This window comes from Corvus hawaiiensis, chromosome 6 (genome assembly GCF_020740725.1).
Source record: "Corvus hawaiiensis isolate bCorHaw1 chromosome 6, bCorHaw1.pri.cur, whole genome shotgun sequence".
Classification (NCBI taxonomy): Eukaryota; Metazoa; Chordata; class Aves; order Passeriformes; family Corvidae; genus Corvus; species Corvus hawaiiensis.
Window position 1 is genome coordinate 47,038,451 of NC_063218.1, and position 21,168 is coordinate 47,059,618.

Below are 21,168 nucleotides of genomic sequence, written 5' to 3' on the forward strand. Positions count from 1 at the left end.
TATGAGATCCTGATGGAGAAGAAAATAGGTTATTTCCCGCAATATTCTTAATTTTTGTTAAACTTAAAAAATTATCTTGCTTTCTGTATTACTCTACCACTCACTTTAAATACTTACAAGCTCATTTCTGCAAGTCATATTTACAAGACTTGTTCTACTGGCACTGATAACAAGTCACTGCTCAAAGTTTGAGTACTTTGTTTCTGTACAAAACATCAGGTGAGGGATCCCACAACAGCAGACTGAGCCTCAGTATTGTGGCAGAAGGAATCTTAAAGCTTCAATGGAAGTGTACTCAATGAAACAGACATGAAATCAACAACCCAATAAACTTGCTCATATTTGGATGTGTCTGGCTTAGCAGTGAGATTTTAAAAACCAGAGATATTTATTGTAGGATTTAGGGATTCTGCAGGAAAAGAGAGGAATATGTGATTAGGCAATAAAGTAGAAGGACGATGGCAGAAGTGCTTGAAAAAAAACAATGCCAGTATCACCAAAGAACATAGAGCATTAAAAACCTCATGTACAAAATTATTTGAAGATTTTAGTCAAGTCTTTTATAAACTGCAAATTAAAAGCAATAAGCCTTCTAATATTTCTTAGATCCAGAAAGTGTAGTAGAAGCTAAATTCCTATACTGCTTGAAAATCACTTTTATGAATAATTAAGGTCTTATGCTTCTATTTTGACTTCAAGGTCACTGGTAACCCCTTTGTCTTCCACATTCTAAAAAATGAGACAAAGCAGGTTGCTTTTGATAGTATCTCCTATGTTCCATCTAGCTTGGCAAGATCTATAAACTATTGCAGAGAGGAACAACTGAGAGCCTGAATAGACAATACAAGTCTTAACTATTTGGACAGGATATCAATTCACCCAGAAGCTCGTATATATTGATTTGGAGGTGTTTGATTTCACTTTCAGAAACAATTAGCAACAGTATCTACTTCTCTGAAAAGAAGATAACATCCAACAGCTGAAGAACAGAAGTTTAAAAAACAATCACTGAACTCTAACTAGACATCAAAATGTGCTCATTTCCTTGACAGGATCATACCCATCTGTCAATTATTGTTAAGTCAACATCCACTCCTAGATTTATGGGAAGAACTGAGCCTGTGGCAAAATGTTTTCTGCTACTGACAGTCCAGTAACAACTCTTGGTTGGAAACTTATTTTAATAGCTTTTTCTTTAACAACATCAGTGAAAATTAAGTAGATGGCACCATTGTAACATAGAAGATTAATTGTCAAACTTTAAATGCTCTTTATGGAAACTATAAGCATGCATTTTGCAAGCTTTACAAAGCTAAATCCTCATCAAGCTTTTCTTCTATGAACTCTCCGCCATTTTTAAACTCTTCTCAAATTAGCTGAACTCAGTAGAACCGTCTGAGTTTGGCACTCTTTAATTCCTTTATCACTAAAAAATGCAACCAGAATTGAAGACTGCCTCTGTCTGTGTCCTTGTCCAACTGATAGTATGGACAATTTAAAGCTTAAAACATCATTTGACAAACTGATCTGAAGCCCAGGTTCCTCTCTTAGCCAGGTCACAAACGTTGCTTAACCCCAGCCTCCACATGAGGTAACATACTTTTGGTCAGCTGTTTTAAATTTATACTAATTTTTAAAAACGAGTAAAGCTAGCACAGATTTAGGCTGTCCAAAATAAGCAAGCAAAGAAACGAAATGGATGCTGCACAATACTAAATTAATGTTGATAGTTTATTTATAAAGAAAAAACTAGATTCTAACTACATTTACAGAAAGAGCCTGCATCACTTAGTAAAGGAAGATCAGGAAGCATACTGGTGATACATTTTTAAATTAAATCAATAAAAGCTATACTGAGGAGTGAAGAGTGGGAATAAATCCGTTTCTAACCTGTGTAAACATTAAACCCTTCCCTCTTGCAAGGTGCTCCACTTTGACGTTCAGAATTCCCTCCCACACTCGCCCGACTCTCGAGATACCAAAGCTTGCCAGGGAGCCCGCACGCCTGCTATGCCAGCAGTGCTTCAGCGCCAGCCGCGCCGCGGCCTCCCCCGAGCTCGGACCCCGCGGGGCAGCCCCGGCCTCCCCCGGCTGCCGCGTCACCCCCGCCGGGGCGCTGCCTCACCTCCAGCCTCTACCCCTCCCTCCCTCCTTGCCTTCCCTCCCTCGGGCAGCCCTGGCGCCCCGCGGACACCACGTACCGCCCGCCGCCGCCGCGGAAGTGCGGGCGAGCGGGCGGCAGCGCCCCGCCCCGCCGGCTCCGGGCAGCGCCGTGGCGGCGGGAGGGCGCCGGGCTGCGCCAACATGGCGGGGTGGCTGAGGCAGCGGCCGCGGCTCCTCGGCGCTCCGGGCCGGCTCAGCGGCGGCACATCCCGGCTAAGTCCCATGGGCAGAGCCGCCGCTGGGCTGCCCCGGCCCGGCCCGACCCAGGGCGCGATGCTTTGGGGCTCATCAGTAGCTGAAAAAAAGGAAATACTAATAATGGTGTGATTCTAAATTCCTGTAAACAGCCTCTTGGTTTAGCCCAAACTGTGGCGAATTTTTAGAGCTCCAGGCCTAGCCTGGAGAAGAGGAGTCTCAGGGATGACCTTATCACTCAGTGCAATTGTCCAAAAAGACTGTAGCCAGGTTGGGATCAGCCTCTTCTCACAGGCAGCCAGCAACAAGAGACAAGAGGAAATGGCCTTAAGCTACACCACGGTAGGTTCAGGTTGGACATTAGGAGGAATTCCTTCACAGAAGGTGATTAGACATTGGAATGGGCTGCCCAGGGAGGTGGTGGAGTCACCCTCCCTGGAGGTGTCTAAAGAAAGACGGGAGTTAGAGCCATGGTCTAGTTGACATGGTGATGTTCGATCACAGATTGGACTCGATGATCTCCAAGGTCTTTTCAAAACTAATTGTTTCTGTGATTCTGAGAAATAGTGTAGGTAAATCAGAAGCTTGGGCTAAAATGCACACACTGACCTGGAGGCAAAATGATCACATAGGCAAGGCTGCAGAGAGTCTGCAAGCAATACTGCTCACTCAGGGTGTGCAGAAAGGAGGGGTCAAATCTCAGACGGCTTTTAACAGGCTTTGTTTTAAGTTGAGTTTTTTATTTTCTTCTGGTTTGACCTTCTACAGTTTGTGTTTTTGCATGCAGCATGGCTGCGCTACAGCTATTTTTACTGCAGCAGAAGTTTTGGTGTTACCCTGTTATTTCACAGGCTGCTTGCAGGGACTAAATATCATATCAAAAGACTTGATAAAAAAAGGATGTGTTATATCATGATGTAGTGGCAAGGCCAGCATATCCTAGCAGTGTGCTTCCCAACAGAAGCCTTCCTGTGACCTGCTTTCTGTCTTGGTTACAGTTTGGTGCAGTCTTCTAGAAGCTGAATTGGAAGGTTGCATTATTCTGCTGAACTGCCCGCTTCTTTCATTCCCTCTTGTGTAGTGAAGATCTTCATGAGCATTATTCAGCACTGAAAAGAAAAACAGGAATATTTTTCCTCTGAACAAAAGTCTCGTCAGTGAAGCAGATGCATGGTCTTCTACGACTAGATCCATCCCAAATTTCTGTAAATTCAGAGTTTCGTGATAATGATATTACCCTAACTTTGTGTTTTCTACTGCTGAAAGCAGCACGTTTGATACTCTGGCATGGCAGAAGACACTGTGCTCTCTGTAAATGGAAAATGAATGTTAGATGTCAAGTACAGAAACATGGTTGAGTTTACACATGGTGGAGCCACCAATTCTGTTTGCTCCTGAGCTCTTTTTGCTTCCAGTAAAGGCTGGAATGATCATAAGGAGCAGAAGAAAACACTAACTGGTGAGACAAATCTGACAGAAGTAACAAAGGGAAAGGAACAATTCCCTTTTTGTAGTTCTCACAACTGGATCCTCACCAGCTGAAAACATTCAGATGAATGGTAATAGTTTTACAAAGGTCAGTGCAATTATTAAAGCCTTTGTACCAAAGTGCAATGAAATCCTGAAAAAATTTTAAAGTAATTCCCATATAAAATGGGAAGGAAGGGACAAACACTGTGGATTTGTTGGCAAACAAATGTGATGCAAAACATTTTGTGTAATAGGAAATGATTTCTTGGTACTATTTCCCCTTTAATGCTGATTTTACAGTAATTATAAATATCTTAAATAATCATAACATCTTGGGATGGATAGAACCAATTAAGTTTGTTTTTAGGCAGCCTGGTGTTTTATAGATGTTAGGCTCAAACCAAAATGTTTTCCACAATTACCAACTCAGTGTGTTTGCAAAGGGTTCTGCCTGGCATGAGCTCTGTGCTGAGTAACAGCTGAGTTCACATTACAGTGTTTCTTTCAGCCAGGATGCATCTAAAGCCCATTACAAACTCTCTTTCTGCTAGCTACCTGTTTATTCACATAAAATTTCTACCTTGTCCCTACCAAGACTATCTGAAATACATGAGTCCTAAATTATGAGGCAGTAAGGATAGACATGCCCAATTTGTCCTGATTGCACAAGCCTTTGTTGAGGCAAAAAGACAGGGAGCAAGGTGAATATAAGTGAGGCCTCAAAAGTCTGTCAAAGGAGGCTGACATAAAATAATCAGGGTATGTGTACTGCATACTGAGCCCTTTCAAATGAAACATTTAGCTGTACAGTTACAAAACTAGAGACATCCACATGTGTTAACCACTTGGATATTTTCCCAGTTCTCAAGAAGAATTTGCAGCTCATGCATAGCTTGGTACTGCCACAGCTATTGTGCTGGCAGTATTTAAGCTGCCACTGAAAAGGCGGTTGGATACCTGCATGACTTGCAGTACTGATGGGAATACAGCCAGACAGGATGGATAGACTGAGCCTTTAGGTGTCACTGTGCTCTTAAGAGTAGAAACCAGTTCAACATTTTGGCTAGCTCAAAAAAGATTTTTTTTTTCTGATTACAGAAAAAGCTTCATTTGGTGACATAGGAAGTTTTCATCTTCAAAGGTACATGGAAGTTATTATTAAGCATCAAATCTATTTGTAAAGCTGTGAAAAAGGAGAGTGTTCTTCATGAAAGCCTACAAATAATCTGAATTAAATAATAGACTAGTTGTGCATGACTGCCTGTAGTTGCACTTGGTCTAAATTATGGATCCAGGGATAAAGGGATAATTACGTGACTACCACATGCTGTCATCCTGCCTTTCTCATAGATACTTGCACAACTTAAAAGCACTCATGTATAACAATGTATCCTGAAAGCACCCAAAATAGACCCTTGAGAGGTGACCTAACTGAGGTGTACAGCCACTATCAGACAGAGGGTATCAAGTATTATGTAGATCTTTATGAGAGAGAAATGTATCACTAAATTAAAGGCACTGGAGCTTGATGAATCTGAACAAGATCCTTTAAACAAGGAGGATTAACCATGGGAGCAAACTATCCAGGGAAACAGTGAATTTGATTGTGTCAGAGCAAGACTGAGTGCCTTTCTGGAAGATAGACTGTAGCTAAAAGCTAGATACTGGGATCAATTCACTGGGAGAAAAAAACCCCAGATGAAATGAAATGGCTTGAAGTATACTGAAAAAGAGGTGAAATAACTGATTGATGTCCAGTAGCCCTAAGCCCCATGATTCTACAAGTCATTGTTCTCCACTAAGCATACTAATCGCTTGCATCATGACTGAAGCCCCCAGCATACTTTTGGTTAGGCAGACTAGGCCAGTCTTGAGACCATTTGAACCTATTTTCAGCTGAAGATCTTAAATGCTCTGCGCACTCCCACTTTTTTGGCATATTTAAGACAGTTTAACCTTGAAATGTTTTCAGTCTCGGGAGATGTGGTGTGAGACTGTGCCACTCCGCGTGTTCACAGCCTTCAGGAGGAACATGTGGCCCTGGGGTTGCACACCTGCATGCCCAGGGAGTCGGGGAGTGGGATCTCTGCATGAACACAGAGCAACTGCGCCACTCACACAACCGATGGCAGGCTCACAAGGGGGATGTGCCTAAGGATGGAGCTGCACACAGTAGCCTCTGGGCTTGTCAGTGCTCACAGTGACTGTGCAGGGTACGTGCAGTAGATCCCGTGCACTGTTTTGGGGTCCCTTTTGAGGAGGAGGACCAAGGCACAGCCTCCTGCAGTCCACCCTGTGGAAAGCATGTTCTTATGAACTGTACCACTGAGAGTCTGTACCTTGCTCTTCACGTTTTAGAAATAAGATTCCAGAACAATAATCTGCTTAAGTGAAATTTTCCAGTATCTTGATCGGCCGTCCCTCTCCTTCTCCCTCAGCAGCTACATCCTCTGAGACGCCTGCGAAGCCCGGTATTTCACCTTCAAAAATCATCAAACTCCTCGGCCATTAGGGTCACGAGGAGAGGAAGGGATTAGGCTGTTCCCGAGCAGGGAGCGTGCAGTGAATTCACCCATGGACTCAGCGACTGTCGCCGCCCTGCCGCTCCTCACCTCGGCCCGGGCCCGTTTGCCCTCACGGGCGGTGACTGGTAATCGCGTCCAAGCAGCGGCACGGCAGATCTCCGGGGCCTGGCCTCCAGCCAGCTAGCCCTCTCAGGCCGCAGGGTCGCACGGGGAATGCCCAGGAGCCGGGGCACATCCTGGGGGACAGGCGGGGACCGCGCCCGCGGCGGCTGCGGCGCAGGGAGGCGCGAGGGGCGCGAGGGGCCCGGTGCACCCGCGGCGCTCCCGCCTCCGCACGGCAGGTGGCGCCCGAGCAGCGCCCGCCCGGCGGCTGCGGGGGCGCGGGAGCCCCGGCGGCGCCTGCGCGCTGCGGAGGCGGCGGCGGAGCGGCCTGAGGAGCCCGCGGGGAGAGCGGGCGGCGGCTGCGGGGGTTCGTCGTGTCGCGTCCCAGGGCGACCGTGATCGTGCGCCACGATGCCTGCCGTGTCGAAAGGCGATGGCATGCGAGGCCTGGCGGTCTTCATCTCCGATATCCGCAACTGTGAGTGGCACCGGGGTCGGGGCCTGGGCTGGGCCGCGCCGGCCGTCGCCATGGGCTGTTGCCCCGTGGGGCCGGGGCTTCACCCCTCAATCCCCTCCCCAGTGTTCCCCTCTTCCCCCTGATCATCGCGGCGGGCAGCTCGGAGCGCTCCTGCCTCACGAAATGGCGACGCGCTCGGGGGGGCGGCGCGGCGGGGAGGGGGGGGCAGCATAAGGCATTTGCCCGTGGGTTTGTGCGTTTTGGGTGGGTGGGTTGGGGTGTTTCCCTCCCCCCTCACCACCCCTGTCACCCCCCTCCCCCGTCCTTGAGTGTCGCGGTGGCCGCCCCGGCGGAGGGGGTGCCGGGAGTCGGTGTCGCCGTTGTTCGCGATGCACCGGAGCGGTGCCGGGGCGCGGGTGGGTGTGTGGCGGGGCAGGGAGAGGCGTCCCTGGGCTCCTTCCAGATCCCTGAGCGGCTCTCGGTTCATCACGTCACTGATGGAAAACAGGCCTCTGTAGGCGCCTGAGAGCAAGGCCCTCAGTGCGTATGCCTAGGCTAGGCTTAAATTGGCTTTAAGGTTCTGCTTTGACGGATATCAGGGCTTAGGATCAATGTAATTAAAAATGGGATGGAGGGGGGTGCGAATAAGTGCCCCCCCCCCCCCCCCCCCCGCTCACCCGAGGGAAGTGGGGAGAGTGTTTCTGTGAGTGTGCAGCAGGAGAGGAGTACAAATCTGATGCTGCTTGGTGTGGAGGAAAGGGTTATGTGTAGGGGCACACCTCAGTGCCTAATCTTCCTTTTTGTCCGAGAATTGCATACGATAGTTTAATATTAATCAGAGTTAGAGATCTAAGTGTATGATGTGGCAGGAATTGCCTGGGGAAGGGCTAAGGTCGCTGTGGTTGGTGTGATGAAACAGCTCTATTTTGTCCACCTGTGTGTCTCTGTAGATCACTTGAGGCTATTTTAAAAGCAGTGGAGCAGTGGCAGTAAGGTCTTCTCTCTAAAGATATAGATAGATTTGGAGAATTTTTTAATGCAAATTATGTTGTTCTAACTGGGCTTGTATTGGGATTATTTAACCCCACTAGCTTGGGAAACTTCGTATTGATGACTTCTAATACAAAAAACCTGGGGAAGAATTATACTGGTAGAATGAGACCATTTAAATGCAGTGTCTTTAAAATTAGGTGATTTGGACTCCCAGATACGTGAACAGGGGCTTTATATGTAAAATTCAAGGTTGATAATCTTCCTTAGAGCAGAAACTATTTGAATGGGTTGGTTTTTATTTTTCAGAACAGAGTTGCAGGTCCTTAGGTTACTTTAGACTTCACTCTTGTGTGTGTAGAAGATGGCTTACAAAATGTGTAGTGTAGCAGTTCAAGGTTACACGAATGCTCTTGTGCTTTGTCTGGTTGGCCTTGCTATTTAGTGAGCATTTTCCAGTGTCCTGGTGTTCTGTGCAAGCTACATGTGTAACATAGTTCCACTTGGTGTCATAGCGCTTAAGACTTGCTGTTGTATCTACCCAGTACAATTCACGATGATTTTTTAAATCATTGTTTATATTGATTTAGCTGGAAGAAGTATGACTTGATTCATCAGTGTCTCGTGTCTTGCAGTTGGTTAGCACATTTGTCCACTCTTGTTTTCAGTGGAATTTGCTAGAAGTAAACACAAGGGAAACATTTAAGCTCTTGGCTTTGTAACTCGTGTTCAGGGATGTGGAATAACAAAATTTAAGGTTGTAGGCTATAACAAATCAGGTACTTATTTCCCCACAAGGCACTTATATTCCCACAAGGGGATAGAGCTGAAGCTGCCTCAGTCCAGATGGGACAACAAGTGTTTCATGCTCTCCAGGAGACACAAAGATGTAACTTACTGGTGATACGAATAAAATGTTAACAGTTTGACTGTTTAAACAAATAGTGGTATATCTCAAATATTTTGTCTCTGTCCAGACAGCTGTTTGGGAGCTGTAATTACTTGTGTATCTTTCTTATCTTCATAATGAAAAAAGTAACAGCATCTTCTAAACAGCTGCGAAAGAGCTGATATTCTCACTAGTAGATGATCTATGAAGCTTCCAAATAGCTGTGAATGGCGTTTGAGCCTTTCCTTTAGCAGAGCTCTGAGTGCTGCCAGCTAACCACGGGCTAGTATATACTGACCAGGATTCACAAAAATGCTTCCTGGCGTATTCACAAAAGTACTCTCTGGAGACTCTGTGCTTTGCAGGCACTGCTATTGGCTAAAGCTCCCTCTTTGCCTCTTCAGTGAGGAGCTAGATGTTGTCAAGAACAAAAAGTAGCAGCTGTTCAGGTGAACAGCATCTTTTGACTAAGCAAAGAAAGCAAGCATTCCTTTTCTGAGATGGGAGGGAAGCTAGACTCCAGGGCAGCTCTTGACCTCTATTCCTCTATTTCTAGCCTTAAAAGTGGACTAAATATCTGACAGTTGCAGTGATCTGCAAAGTTCTTGCAGGCATTCTTAATTTCTGTCCAAATTGTGGCTTTGTTGGACTCTTGTATCTATTTTTAATACTGCCACAAAGGCCTCGCACTTCTAGTTTGCCAATAATTTTTCCAGATTACGAGTAATGGTGAAACATGGTGTGTATGGGGGGGTATTCTGAAAGATTTTGCACAGATAAGAATTCTACATCATAGATCTTGCTGAAAAATGAAAATGCAGTTGTGTGCTGACTGTGCTCAGGTGGATGCACAGCATGTGACTTCAAATTAATCAAGTAACCTAAACTTCTGGGGTTTATGTAAATTTTGATTGTCTACCTTTGGAAATGCTTGATCTCCTTACCTCAAGATTTATTTCTTGGACATTTGTATCTATAATGTCTGCAGCACTAAATGATGCAGGATTCTCTTACAGGTTTGATACATTACTGATTTGGGAGTGATGCCTATCTTTGTACCAGTCTGTTACAGGCTTCACATAAGTCTTACTTGATAACAATTTTCTGTGTTTACAACTGTAGTTGATTGTGAACAAGCAGCTCGCACTACCAGCCTGTCTTTAACACTTAAAAGCTTGGTTGTCACTTCTGTGTTGTTCAGACATATTTTTGGCACTTGGTTTATCTATTAAACTTCTTGATTTTTGTCTTTAATGCTTCTATGCTACATGTAATTTTTAAAGCAGACTATTTTAAACTACACTGATTTCTCAGAAGTCTGTGATGTTTTTCATTAAAGAAAGTTGGCATACTACTCATAGCAGAAACTGTAAAATGTTTCAAGACTAAGAGAGGCTTCTTAGCACTTTGACTTTGCTCTAGTCTCTGTGAAGCTGTCATATTGCATGTCTTTTTTCAAAATGAAATGTTCTTTATTCATACAAAGATCAAGTGAATTTTCAAAATATGGTAATACAAGAAAATGAATTATCCTTCACTTCCTCATAGCTTTCCAGAATTTTGTTTCAGGGCAACTTCTTATTGTAGGCTCTGTGTTTTGCATATGGAGGTCCTAGTGCAGATGGCAGATGAAAATGTTTTTTAGAAAATAGCCCTTTTAGATGTCTGTCAATTTGCCAGTAGATATATGGGCTTTTCTAGGGACTTGCTCATTTGGATTGTTTTGTGACATATATGAATTACTACAGTAAGTGGGTTTTTAGCTTATCTTTCATAGACACCAGAGAAGAGACAAGAAAACTATCGGTTGAAAGCCAAACTGCAGTACTTGATTAGGATAGCCCAGTTAATTAGTGTTTGGTTGGTGTGACTGAGAAAATAGTTAGGTGTGGCTATGCTGTCCAAAAGATTGTGGTGGAGTGGAGCTGACATCTCTGAACCCTGTGGTTTGGTGAAGTGCTATCCCAACTTAGGAGTTCAGGTCAGGAGGGGTCCCTGTCACTGCATCAATTATGTGCCCCATGAACTAAAACCTAACAAGATCTGCATATGTTACAAGCATATGGACTCCTGCAAGAAATATTTATTCTTAAATAGTATTTTAAGTCTTCTCTTGTGTATGTACTGCAGAGCTGCTGAAGCAATTTGACTTACACAAGATGGTGCTTTATAAACTCTCCAGCTGTCTTAGCTAACAGATACATACATCATCAGGAGTCTGTTTTCATTTTTTTTTGAGTTTTGGTAAGCTTTATGCTTATCTCACAATTAAATACTTTTAAGTCATTTGTCACTCAGTATTCTGCTGCAACAACAGTGCTATCTACTATTCACCCTGAAAACCAGGAGAGTTTGCTTTTCTCCTTTCATTTGCAGGCAGTAATGTAGAAATAGTTTCTATTATAGTATTTAGTGTACTACTGGTAACCTCCTGCTCCACAGTAAAATTGGGAAGCCATCTCCTCTTAGGTTGATGAAATGTGTCTAGACAGAGGCAAAAGCTGCGGTTGTCACAGGCTCGGAGGACAAGACAGTTCTTGGTTTCCCTCACTGCTCTAGATAACTGTCTCAGCTTTTCAGTGTTGCCCCAGAAGTTGGACAGATGAAGGAAGGATTCCTTTAGTTTGTTCTCCAAATGTTTCTTTTTACGTTTTCTTCAATTTACTGTTTCTTTTTCCTCTGGCTATATTTTTTCCTTAAATAAAATTCAACAAATATAATAAACAAAGCTCTATCTCTTCTCATAAAACTTAATGCATTCAATTTTCATTGTACTGGACAAGGGATAGTGTCCTGAAGCTGAGCCTCCCAGAATGTATCTTCGCTTCACTGCACTGGGACTGATGCATCAGGTTACAGGTCTGCAAGTGGGGATTGAAAAAAGATAGTTCATTAAATTCATCATATGATGATCATCTGTTTGAATGGGTAGTAGGTTATGGAGTGCATTACAGGTAGGTGGGAGGGGCATATACATGGATTAAATGACTGCTTAGGTATGGATAGAGTTATTTGTTCACTGTAAGAACAGCCACCCAGTGAAACAAACTTTACATAGAGTGAGTTGAGCACACACAGCTTGGTTTAGTTACCTGTCAGTAATTATTATATGTCAGTAATAAGCTAAGTGTGTAGGCTAAAGCTACTGCATTGCTCCTCTGAGGTGTGGGTTTTTGTTTGCAGTGCGTGCAGTGTTAAAGTAGGACTTGAAATACTTCTTTAGACAGTCAGTGACTTTTCTTTACATGTATTCTTAGATTACTTACCTTTTTGAAGAAATTGGAAAGCAAGTCATCTTGGTTTGCTCTCCTGTTGCTTTTGCAAGGCTATGGCAGCCCATCTAATATGGTCAGTTTCTGGCCTGAAAAAACAGTCCTAAGAATGTGCTGCTTAGAGCTATAATAAGCACTAAGTTTTGCATCACTTGCTACTATTTGCAGGAGAGTGATTTAAGGAAAACACAATTAGCATGAGATTAGTCTGAGGAGGATCTCTAAAACAAAACTGCTGTTATTCTCATGGCTTCTCTGTCTTGGCTTGCTTCTGGTCATTTCATAGAGCTCTGAGGGGATGGGATTTTTTTTTTCCCCCTTTGTTTAGTTTTTTTTATGCTTGTTTAATTTGTGCATGGCTGGCTTAGGGGAGAGTAATGGATGAGAGGTAGTAAAGAGCTGGAATCTTTCATGTGACATCCGAGCTCTCCATTAGATACACTGGAAAATATGATACCTGCTTAATTTGAAATCCTTTGGATAAAGATTGCCCATCAGGACTGATAAGAGGATATTAAGGGACTGTTGCAGAGACGGTTACATATCTGAATTAGTTGATGAGCTCAAAAGGATTTTTAAGGCCCCTGAAACAGTAGTTTAGAAGTGATAGCTAAACTAGAATAGGCCTCAAACTGTTCTGCTCTTTGAACATGAACTAAGGTAGAAGAGAGTCCACAGTGACTTGTGGTAAATCAGTGCAAATACAGGCTTACCTTGTTGAAGGGGGTATAACTGTACAGTGTGAAAAGACTGGTCAAGGAAATGACTACTTGGATGCTGCTCAGTCAAGGAAGGAGGAAGAGCTGCCTTACGTAGAAACCTAACCCTGCACTTACTGTTCGCTTATCTTCTTGACTTAAAGCTTCTCTTTTGATAGGAGTCAGTGTTGTTTTGCCAACTAAACTCCCAGATAGATGTTCTGTATGTCACAAAGTCACTTGGATATGAACTTCCAGTAAGCTTTCAGTTGTTTTGGGGAAAAATCTGGTCTTAAGGTAGACCCTGTTGCCTGGTTACTTCTCAAATTTTTCTTAACTTGTGGTGCTTAGTTGGAAAAAACAAGCCATGGTAAGCATCTAAAATCATTAAATTTGTATTAAATTGTTGCAGTTTAATACATCTGGATTGGAAAGCTGCTTTTGTGCTCTTATTTCTCTCCTCTTATGAGGACAAGGAGTTAATGGATTAGTGGATTACAGTAAAGCCTGTGACTCCCTGCTGTTTCCTGAGAAGTGTTGTTACAGGGGCAAATTTCTAGTGGCATAGTGGAGGAAGAAGTCAGTTCTGTGGATAGTAGTTCACTTACTGTGCAGAATATTAAAAAATGTACTCTACAAAGTTCTTAAGTATGATCAGCAGGTCACTGCTCTCTGTCTTCAGATATCTAATCACTGCAGGATGTCCCAAGACACAACAATCTCCAGCTGCCTTTGTGCCATTCATGATCTTCAACATGACAGACAGGCACTTCTTTCTTCTGATCAAATAGATCTTGTGGAAGGACCGCATGTGCTCCTGTTTTCATTCATAACAGGATGTTAGCACGTCAGTAAACAAAAAGCTTCTTGCTCTGCAGCCTTGAACAGGTCGATTTGTGAACAAAAGTGAAGCCATACTAACATTTTGTAAAAGTGTGCAGTATTTTATTGCAGTCTCTTTGGATTAGTTGTGCAGTGAGTTTGTAAACAGTAGCACCAACATGCTTCCTCAGACATACTCAGGTGGAGCTGGAGCTTGAACCTCTATTGCAGCGCTTTAGATAGTTTAACCAAATGAAGGGATCTACGTAGACAGACTGATAATGTGAGGATGGGCAAACAGACCACTCTAATGTATTGCTGTGCAACCTGTTTGCATTTCTTTTGCCCTCTTCTGTGCTGTGCTAAAGAGCCAGTTGAGAGATTAGGGAGAGTTGGAGGATGGATTTGGTGTTTTACTTCATGAAGACCATGATCTGCATAGCAAATGGCTAGTCTGTCCTCTAGAGCTGTAACATTAGTACCTGTCCTGCTGGCAGGTAAAAGTAGTGGTTCAACTTACTGATATGAGTAAGTGTTAAAAGTACTATAAAAGCTCTTTCACAAAGGCAAGAATGGAGGTACTGATTACCTCTACATGCATATTTTCCTCTATTTCTACCATTTTTGCAGTAGAGACACTAGTATTTGTTTTGATTTTCCCTGTTTTTCAACCAGTTTCTTTCTCTGCTCCCTGACAGCAGAGTTCAAGAATATAGTGTAGTCTTTACATCATGCTTGCAGGCTGTTTTAGCAATAGGAAAGGCAGGTGGGTCATTTGATTGCTTTATGCCAACTAAAGTGTGTTTAGACAGTGAATGGGTGAACTTGCTCTCTACCTGGTCATGTCTTCTGGCACTATCACTTGTAGTGAAGCTGGTGTGACTTAGCCTTTGGATAAACCCATCTTGCTTTTGACTGTTTGGCTCCCTAACTGACCTGCAGCAATGCAAGGTAATAGCAGGAATGTGTATGCCAGGATGAGAGCAGTGTTTAGGAACTGTCTGTAGCTGTCTCTTAAGAAGCATAGCCTTGAATCAAACTGACTTTGAAACTATCAATATTTTGCTGAAGGGAAGCTGGGTAGCAGTTTGGCTGTGCTGTATCTCCCACCAAAGTGGCCAGTCAGCTTGGATGCTCCTAATGTAGAGGCTAAAGAAAACATAACCAAACAGAAAAATTCCTGTGTTTGGAAAACAATGACTCACAGCTCTCAGGGAAGATGTCTAACATCACCTCTAAAACTGAGAATTTATCTTTTGTGTAAGAACTGTGTTCTTTGTGATTAAGCGTTCCTAGCCATTGAGGAATTCAGAGAAGTTCCTGCTCTTAACCTTCGTAGTATTTGTATTCTCTCTCCTAAACAGAAAAGTAGACTTGTCCTGTCTCTTCAAGGCCTGTTTGATAATTGAATGTGAACAGAGTTCATGCTATGTTAGACTTACTGTTGTGCCACAAATAGTCACTTACACTACTACTGGCCTTCAAGAAGCATGACAGAATTGTGGCAGGCTTTTTCTTGTGCTAACAGAGCGTGCTACCCTCTGCTTTATAATTCATGCCAGCAGTGGTACATCTGTAATCATAAATTGTCAGATGGCCATAGGGCAGGTAAGGCTAAGAGGTAACATAGTGTAGCAGTTCTCACTTGTACATACATTCAAAACAAATGCGTTATTTGCTGGGCTCAATTGCACTGACTGCTGATAAGCATATTGGAGCCAGATGAGTACTGGGAACATCTAAACTTCTGTGAAGTGATTTATCTATTTATTTATTGCTTTGAATTGTTGACAATATGGCTGTGTCTCAAGGCCTTGCCTGCAGAAATCTGCTCGGCTCAGTATTTGTGTAGCTGCTGATAGAAAAAACACTTCTCTGTTCCTTTGGGAAATAAATGTGTAGGCTTGGTCAGAAGTTTATCAAGTGATTTGTATGAAATTGAAGAACTAGTAGCAGTTTTAGTTAGCACAAGTGGGTTGTGTGCCTCAAACTTGTCATAAGCAGTCTGCAGTTAGTATAGCAACAAGTTAATCCTGATGGAGCAGGTCACTGTCTGAGTGAGCCGCAAGCAACTCACTAATTCTAACCTTGAATCATTTGCTTAATCTTGCAACCCTGCTGCCAAGTTACTATTAGGATATGTCAGGTGTTCTTTTCAAATTAATGGACTCAACAAACCCCTTTCCTGTACGTTTTCTCATTCTTTAGATTGTAATGCAGAGCTCCAGAGGTATGGAGGATTTATGTAGTACTGAAGTGCTGACTCTAGCCTGGATAACCAGGAAATACAAGAATAGTAGTTGGTTCTTTGATGAGCTGTGTGACTTACGATGTTCCCTACTCTATCTTTGTTAAACAAGATGGTAATTAAAGATAATACTGCTCTGCAGACTAAATTTACCTTGCCTAATGAAGGCAGTAGGCAGCATGATGGAGTCTGAAGCCTGACAAACTGCCAAATGTGAAGTAATCACCCATAAGCGCCTTGGACTGTGTTGTGGCTGGGTACCTCTGTGCTTGGTACTCGTCTTGGAGAAGATGAGCAGTACTTGTACACTAGGGCTGTAAGGCTATAAACACTACATGTCTTTTCAGCAAAACAGCAACCCAAAGCTTACTGACTTGCAGTCACCTCTCTTAATAACTTATTATGGATATTTAATCAGTCTGTTAAAATGGTAGAAGTCTGAATAAGTCAAAGTGAGAAGGATGTGGCCTGAACTCAAATGGAACATAATCTTCTTGTGTTCTGGCTTAACTACTGTCCTACCCATCAGTCTGTATACATGACATGACCTTTTTAAAGCCTCTCCAAGTTAAATGGCGTGAATTAGGTTACAGAACATTTTGTTGGTATACAGCTCTGATAATTTCATGAGAGTGGGCGCTGGGTAACAGCCTGAAAGTGTGGCAGAGCAGTTGCCTTTGTTAGCTCTGAAACGTAAGCCTCTATTCCTGTAGCGTAGCACTCCTTCAGCTATCATCATCTTCCTTTTTACTGTCTTAAAGGCTACTTGAATGTTTCTAGTGATGGTAAAAATAAAATATGCATGTAGAAATTATTCAGTGAGTGTTGGCAAGCCAGAGTAACGTGATGAAAACTTCTCTGTTAATCAAACACATTTTAACAGTGCCCTCCCTTTCACAGTTAGTGAGATAGAAGATCTGGCTAGTAGTTGGTCCTTGGTTTATGATACTTCTATTTTATTTTGTCCTTTACAGTGGAAGCTGCCTTCCACAGTGAGATATTGTTTTGCTTTGTCATCCTCTAATATAAGCAGTTAATCATGTTTGAAGAAGGTTACCATACAATGCAACTGCTGGAGTTGAGGAAATTTGGGGTTAGATACTTCAGCCTGGTTTTAACTCGTGAGTTGTCCTCAGCATTGTTATGCGATTGTCCTCAGTGACATTTAACACTTGCTGTGCTGGTGCTGTTCTTTAAAACTGCAGTTGCAGGCTTGCATAGACTGTAACTAGTAATAAGGTGAAAACTTAATGTTTCAATGTGATTTCCAATATATGAAGTTAAACTTTTATCACCAGCTAATTGCTATGCTGTTTATGTTTGGGCTCAGTCTGGGTGAGATCATATGCTGCCTTCAAAATAGAACGGCCTGAAGGCATTATTCAAAATAGGCTTTTGTTCATATGCTAAGCAAGATTTAAAATTTGAGAGAATAAACCTTCAGATGTGACTATGGGTGTTCCTGTCATCTCGCTGCTACAGCTGTGTGCATGGGGGTAGGATTTCCATGTTTGTGTTGCTGAGCCTGCAGACTATTTCTACTAAAGGTGCTGACTTCACAAATTCCTGAAGTATTTCAGTCAGGCTTTGCTTAATGCTCTGTTGCTTGCTTAGGACACAAAGAACCCGATTTCTAGCAGTAACTGGTAATCTGTGAGTATAGCAGGTAAATAATGCTGCTTGGAAGATGTGCCAAGAGGTTTTGTTGATTTTAAAAAAGTAAAAGATGGCCTTGATTTCATCTTGGGATAAGAAAAGCTGACTGATATGTATTACTGTTTCCCTTTCCTCGCCCCATTTTTAACATTTTAAAATTGTGATTATTACCACACTTGCTGAGGTTAGAGAAACAATTGCTAATAATTCAAAGCAAATATTGCAATTCACTTTCCTTACAAACATAAGTTATATGATACAGAGCAAAGACCTAGTTTCTAAATTTAAATAACTAAATATCCTACTCAGGCTAGCAGTGTCCCAGACTGAGGTCTATATTCTCTGCCCTGTTAATGTAAATGAAGTACAAAATCTCCAGACTCAGTGGTTATGTCTTAATGAGATGTGCCCTTCCCATGGTGAAAGGGAAAATAAATTAAAAGCTTTAGGAAATTAAAATTTTCATTGGGAGCAGATGAGTGGCTGAAAATAAAGGAAGTGCTTTGAGGTCTTTAAAAAGAAATAGCTTACAAAATTGAAATGTTTATTTACATAAGCAGTTGCACCCTTTTGGTGTATGTTACTGTGGCCCCCTGTTCTCAGAGGATGGACCCCAGAGCAAATGACTTGCTTCAGTCTAGTAATGATCTCCTAATGCTGGCAAGTGCCCTAGAAGCAAACACTTGAGTATCTCTGCTGTGTGCACAGGACAAATAATCCAATTAAGACGAATCTAAAATCTATAAAGGAAGGCACTTCAGGTCTTAGATGGTCTGACTTGCTGCTCATTTACACAATAAATAGTGTTACTACTTAAAAACCAGCTTTCTTTAGGTTGACAAGTTAAATTAGAACAAAACTCATTATGTGTTGCATTATTAGTGATATATTAGTGAAAACTGGTTAAACTTTGTGATTCCAACAGATGCATCTTTATAAACTGAGGGAATTATACCGTGTTGTCTAGCTTTGTCATTCTAGAAGTTAACTGGAATTTCTAGGTCAAATTATAACTGTGGACATTATCTTCGGCTTTATCTGGAAATCAAGGTACATACAGATAGCAACTACACTTTATGTTTCAGAACAGGTATCGTAAATTATTGAAATTGTGGGTTGTTTTTTTGCCCTGTGGAGTGCCTGCCAAGGCACCCTGCACTTCAGTCTTTTGAGCAGTGGCCCTTACAAAACACTGTTGTAGAATGGAAGCAATCCATTTTAAGCAAATACGTGGGGTCTGCAGGTATTTTGTTAAAATGACAAGGCAAACTGAAGTAGTTGCTTCTATTTTGGTCCTAACACTTCTGTTTGTACAGTGTGCTGTGGCTGCTCCATGTCTGTTCTCTTGTGGCCATTGTTAGAGGCAGATTAATACAAACCCATTCTCTGCATCTTATGCAAGAGTTGGTTTCAGAAGTGCGTAATTTCAGTTTGGTTTTTTGAGTCTAAGTCAAGAAATTACAAAATCTGGATTCATTTGTATTTGGCAAGGGATTCCTTTATACTTTGCTCTTAAGCTATCCTGAGGCACTTGTTTCCTTGAGTTACTTAATCACCTTTCATAGGGTCTGCTGTAAGATCTCCTTTGGAATCGTAAAGGGAGGATTAACAGTCATAGGGTTACACAGTCTTTTGGACATGCAAATATAGTGGGATATTTAAATGCCTGAGATGTTTCTGTTGGAGAAAGGAGTGAGATTGGAGGTGCTTTGGAATACCAGTCATGATCTGCTCTTCAAGCCTTGTCATATCCCCTGCTTGCACATTCATGGCTGTAGCTGTGATCCCAGTGGTGTGGGGAAATGTGTGGTGTGAATGCAGGGCATGTGATCCCCGCTACTCAGAAGGTTGGACCATTTTGACCCAGGGCTAGGAGACTTTTACTCGTAACCTTGTAACCAAGTAAATGTCATGAAGAGGGAAAGAAGCCGTCGTATTCTGCTGTTAGTTGATGTTTTGGAACACTTGGAACTGCTTGAAACTTTTGGAAAGTGAACAAAAGTTTTAGACTTCCTGAAAGTTTGAGTAGGTGCATATCTGAACTAACAACAGAACTAAATAACCAGTTCTGCATTGCTGAAGTGCACTTCACTTGCTTCCCTCAAATGACAGGCAGCTGATCACAATGCCTGAGCTGGCTGTTTTACCCTTCCATACTCCTACTCATGTAGGAGACAATGGACTCAGACCTCTGTAGAATCTCAGTCACCAAAAACTAAAATGCTAAAGGGTAATAAGCTGCTTTGGACAATGCAAATATTACTCGAATAAGTTTGCATTATCAGAATTTAAACTGCAGCTATTTCCCTATGTAACTTGAATTGGTGCTAGGAATCCCAATATCTATTCTTGGAATCAAAAGTTGATATGAAATACTGATGGTGCTGAGAAGTATAAGGTTGCAAAGTCTAATCTAATAAGGTGTGAATTTTAAATATTTCTGGTTTTCAAATTATTTTCATGAAGTACATTGAAAATCTGAACTTGTATCTTATGAGTTCACTGTTGTTTACCTTGCGAGTTTACTGGTTTTCCTCTTCAATCTATTAAGAAAGTTTTTAAAGCTGTTGAACTGAATGACTGTTCAACAGAGAAACAATAAATTGGCTTGCCCTTAAGGTGAGGAATAATATGAGCTGCTTCTTTATAAGATTGTGCTTAGGAGACTCACTCCTTTAAAGCACTGTCAACTTAGTAATCATAATCAGATAGGAAGTAAAATCCACTTTTCTCTGGGCGGTTTCATGAACAGAGAAACTTAAGTGTTTGTGAAAGTCAGTAGCAGTGGCATCTCAGGTTATATGCAAGTGACACTGTCTAAAGTCTGCAAAGCTTCTTGAAACAGGGAGGTCCTTAGAGCTTCTCAAATTCCCCTATAAAGCGATGCTTAAGTTACCTCTGTTTGCCTTTCGTTCCAATGCTGGAAATGGAGAGTAATAACTCCTCCTGATGTGTGTTTGTTCACAAATGTATGTTTCTGTTGGAGTGAAAAGATGCTTAAGGTGGCAGAAGGATATCCAAAGAACTGTCCCCTGATACATTTGCTTTTTATTTCAGGCAAGAGTAAAGAAGCGGAGATAAAGAGGATAAATAAAGAACTAGCAAACATTCGGTCAAAATTTAAAGGTAAGTAACTTGATCATACTACACTATATATATTTCCATATGACATTCTGTTATGGGGTTTTGTTTTTATGTGTTTGGGCTTCTTTTGTCAACTGCTGACTCAAGCAAAATGCTAGAGCAGTCTGTTAGAATAACTGTTGAAAATGTTCTCTTAGCTACAGAACCTTCTGACAGTCCTGTGATTCTTGGCCATAACAGAAGCAAACTCTCTCCTCTATCAAAGAATTGGGCTACAAACGGTTTCTAATACTTTGCCTCCTAACCACGTGACTGCTCAGCTTGTTTGCTTCCAGAAGGCTGTGAGGCTGTGAATGGTTTGAAGAAACATGGGTGGACATGGTTATTTCCAGTAAAACAGAGTCTGTTTAAAATTTTCTTCCTTCCCGCCTCTTCCACCCTGAGCCCTTTATGGAAGTAATGAATTAGGCTGTTTTCTTGCAGAATAAAGATTAAAAGGTGTACATCTTTATATGTATACATCAAGAGCTATACATCTTGACCACAAGCAACAGCAGTACAAGTTTTTCATACATACAAAGGATATGCAGTAAGTAA

The 21,168-nt window shown here is 42.1% G+C and overlaps 2 protein-coding genes across 10 annotated transcripts in view; one reads left to right on the forward strand and one right to left on the reverse strand.

The window, feature by feature from the left end:
- The window catches only part of CHID1 (chitinase domain containing 1), a 106,822-nt gene extending 104,576 nt beyond the window's left edge, over positions 1–2,246 (reverse strand). For 2 of the 6 annotated variants that reach the window (XM_048307651.1, XM_048307652.1), the window contains exon 1: positions 1,891–2,065. The gene's annotated coding sequence lies outside the window, so the exon portion shown is untranslated. Of the gene's footprint in view, positions 1–1,890; positions 2,066–2,201 lie in introns of those variants that run through there. The other 4 variants (XM_048307650.1, XM_048307648.1, XM_048307649.1 and 1 more) reach the window with 4 other exon arrangements.
- Positions 2,247–6,762: 4,516 nt separating this feature from the next.
- The window catches only part of AP2A2 (adaptor related protein complex 2 subunit alpha 2), a 45,340-nt gene continuing 30,934 nt past the window's right edge, over positions 6,763–21,168 (forward strand). For all 4 annotated transcript variants that reach the window (XM_048305455.1, XM_048305457.1, XM_048305456.1 and 1 more), the window contains exons 1-2: positions 6,763–6,933; positions 20,545–20,613. In XM_048305455.1, the coding sequence (XP_048161412.1) occupies positions 6,867–6,933; positions 20,545–20,613 (136 nt within the window). In that variant the 5' untranslated portion in view covers positions 6,763–6,866. The remainder of the gene's footprint in view (positions 6,934–20,544; positions 20,614–21,168) is intronic.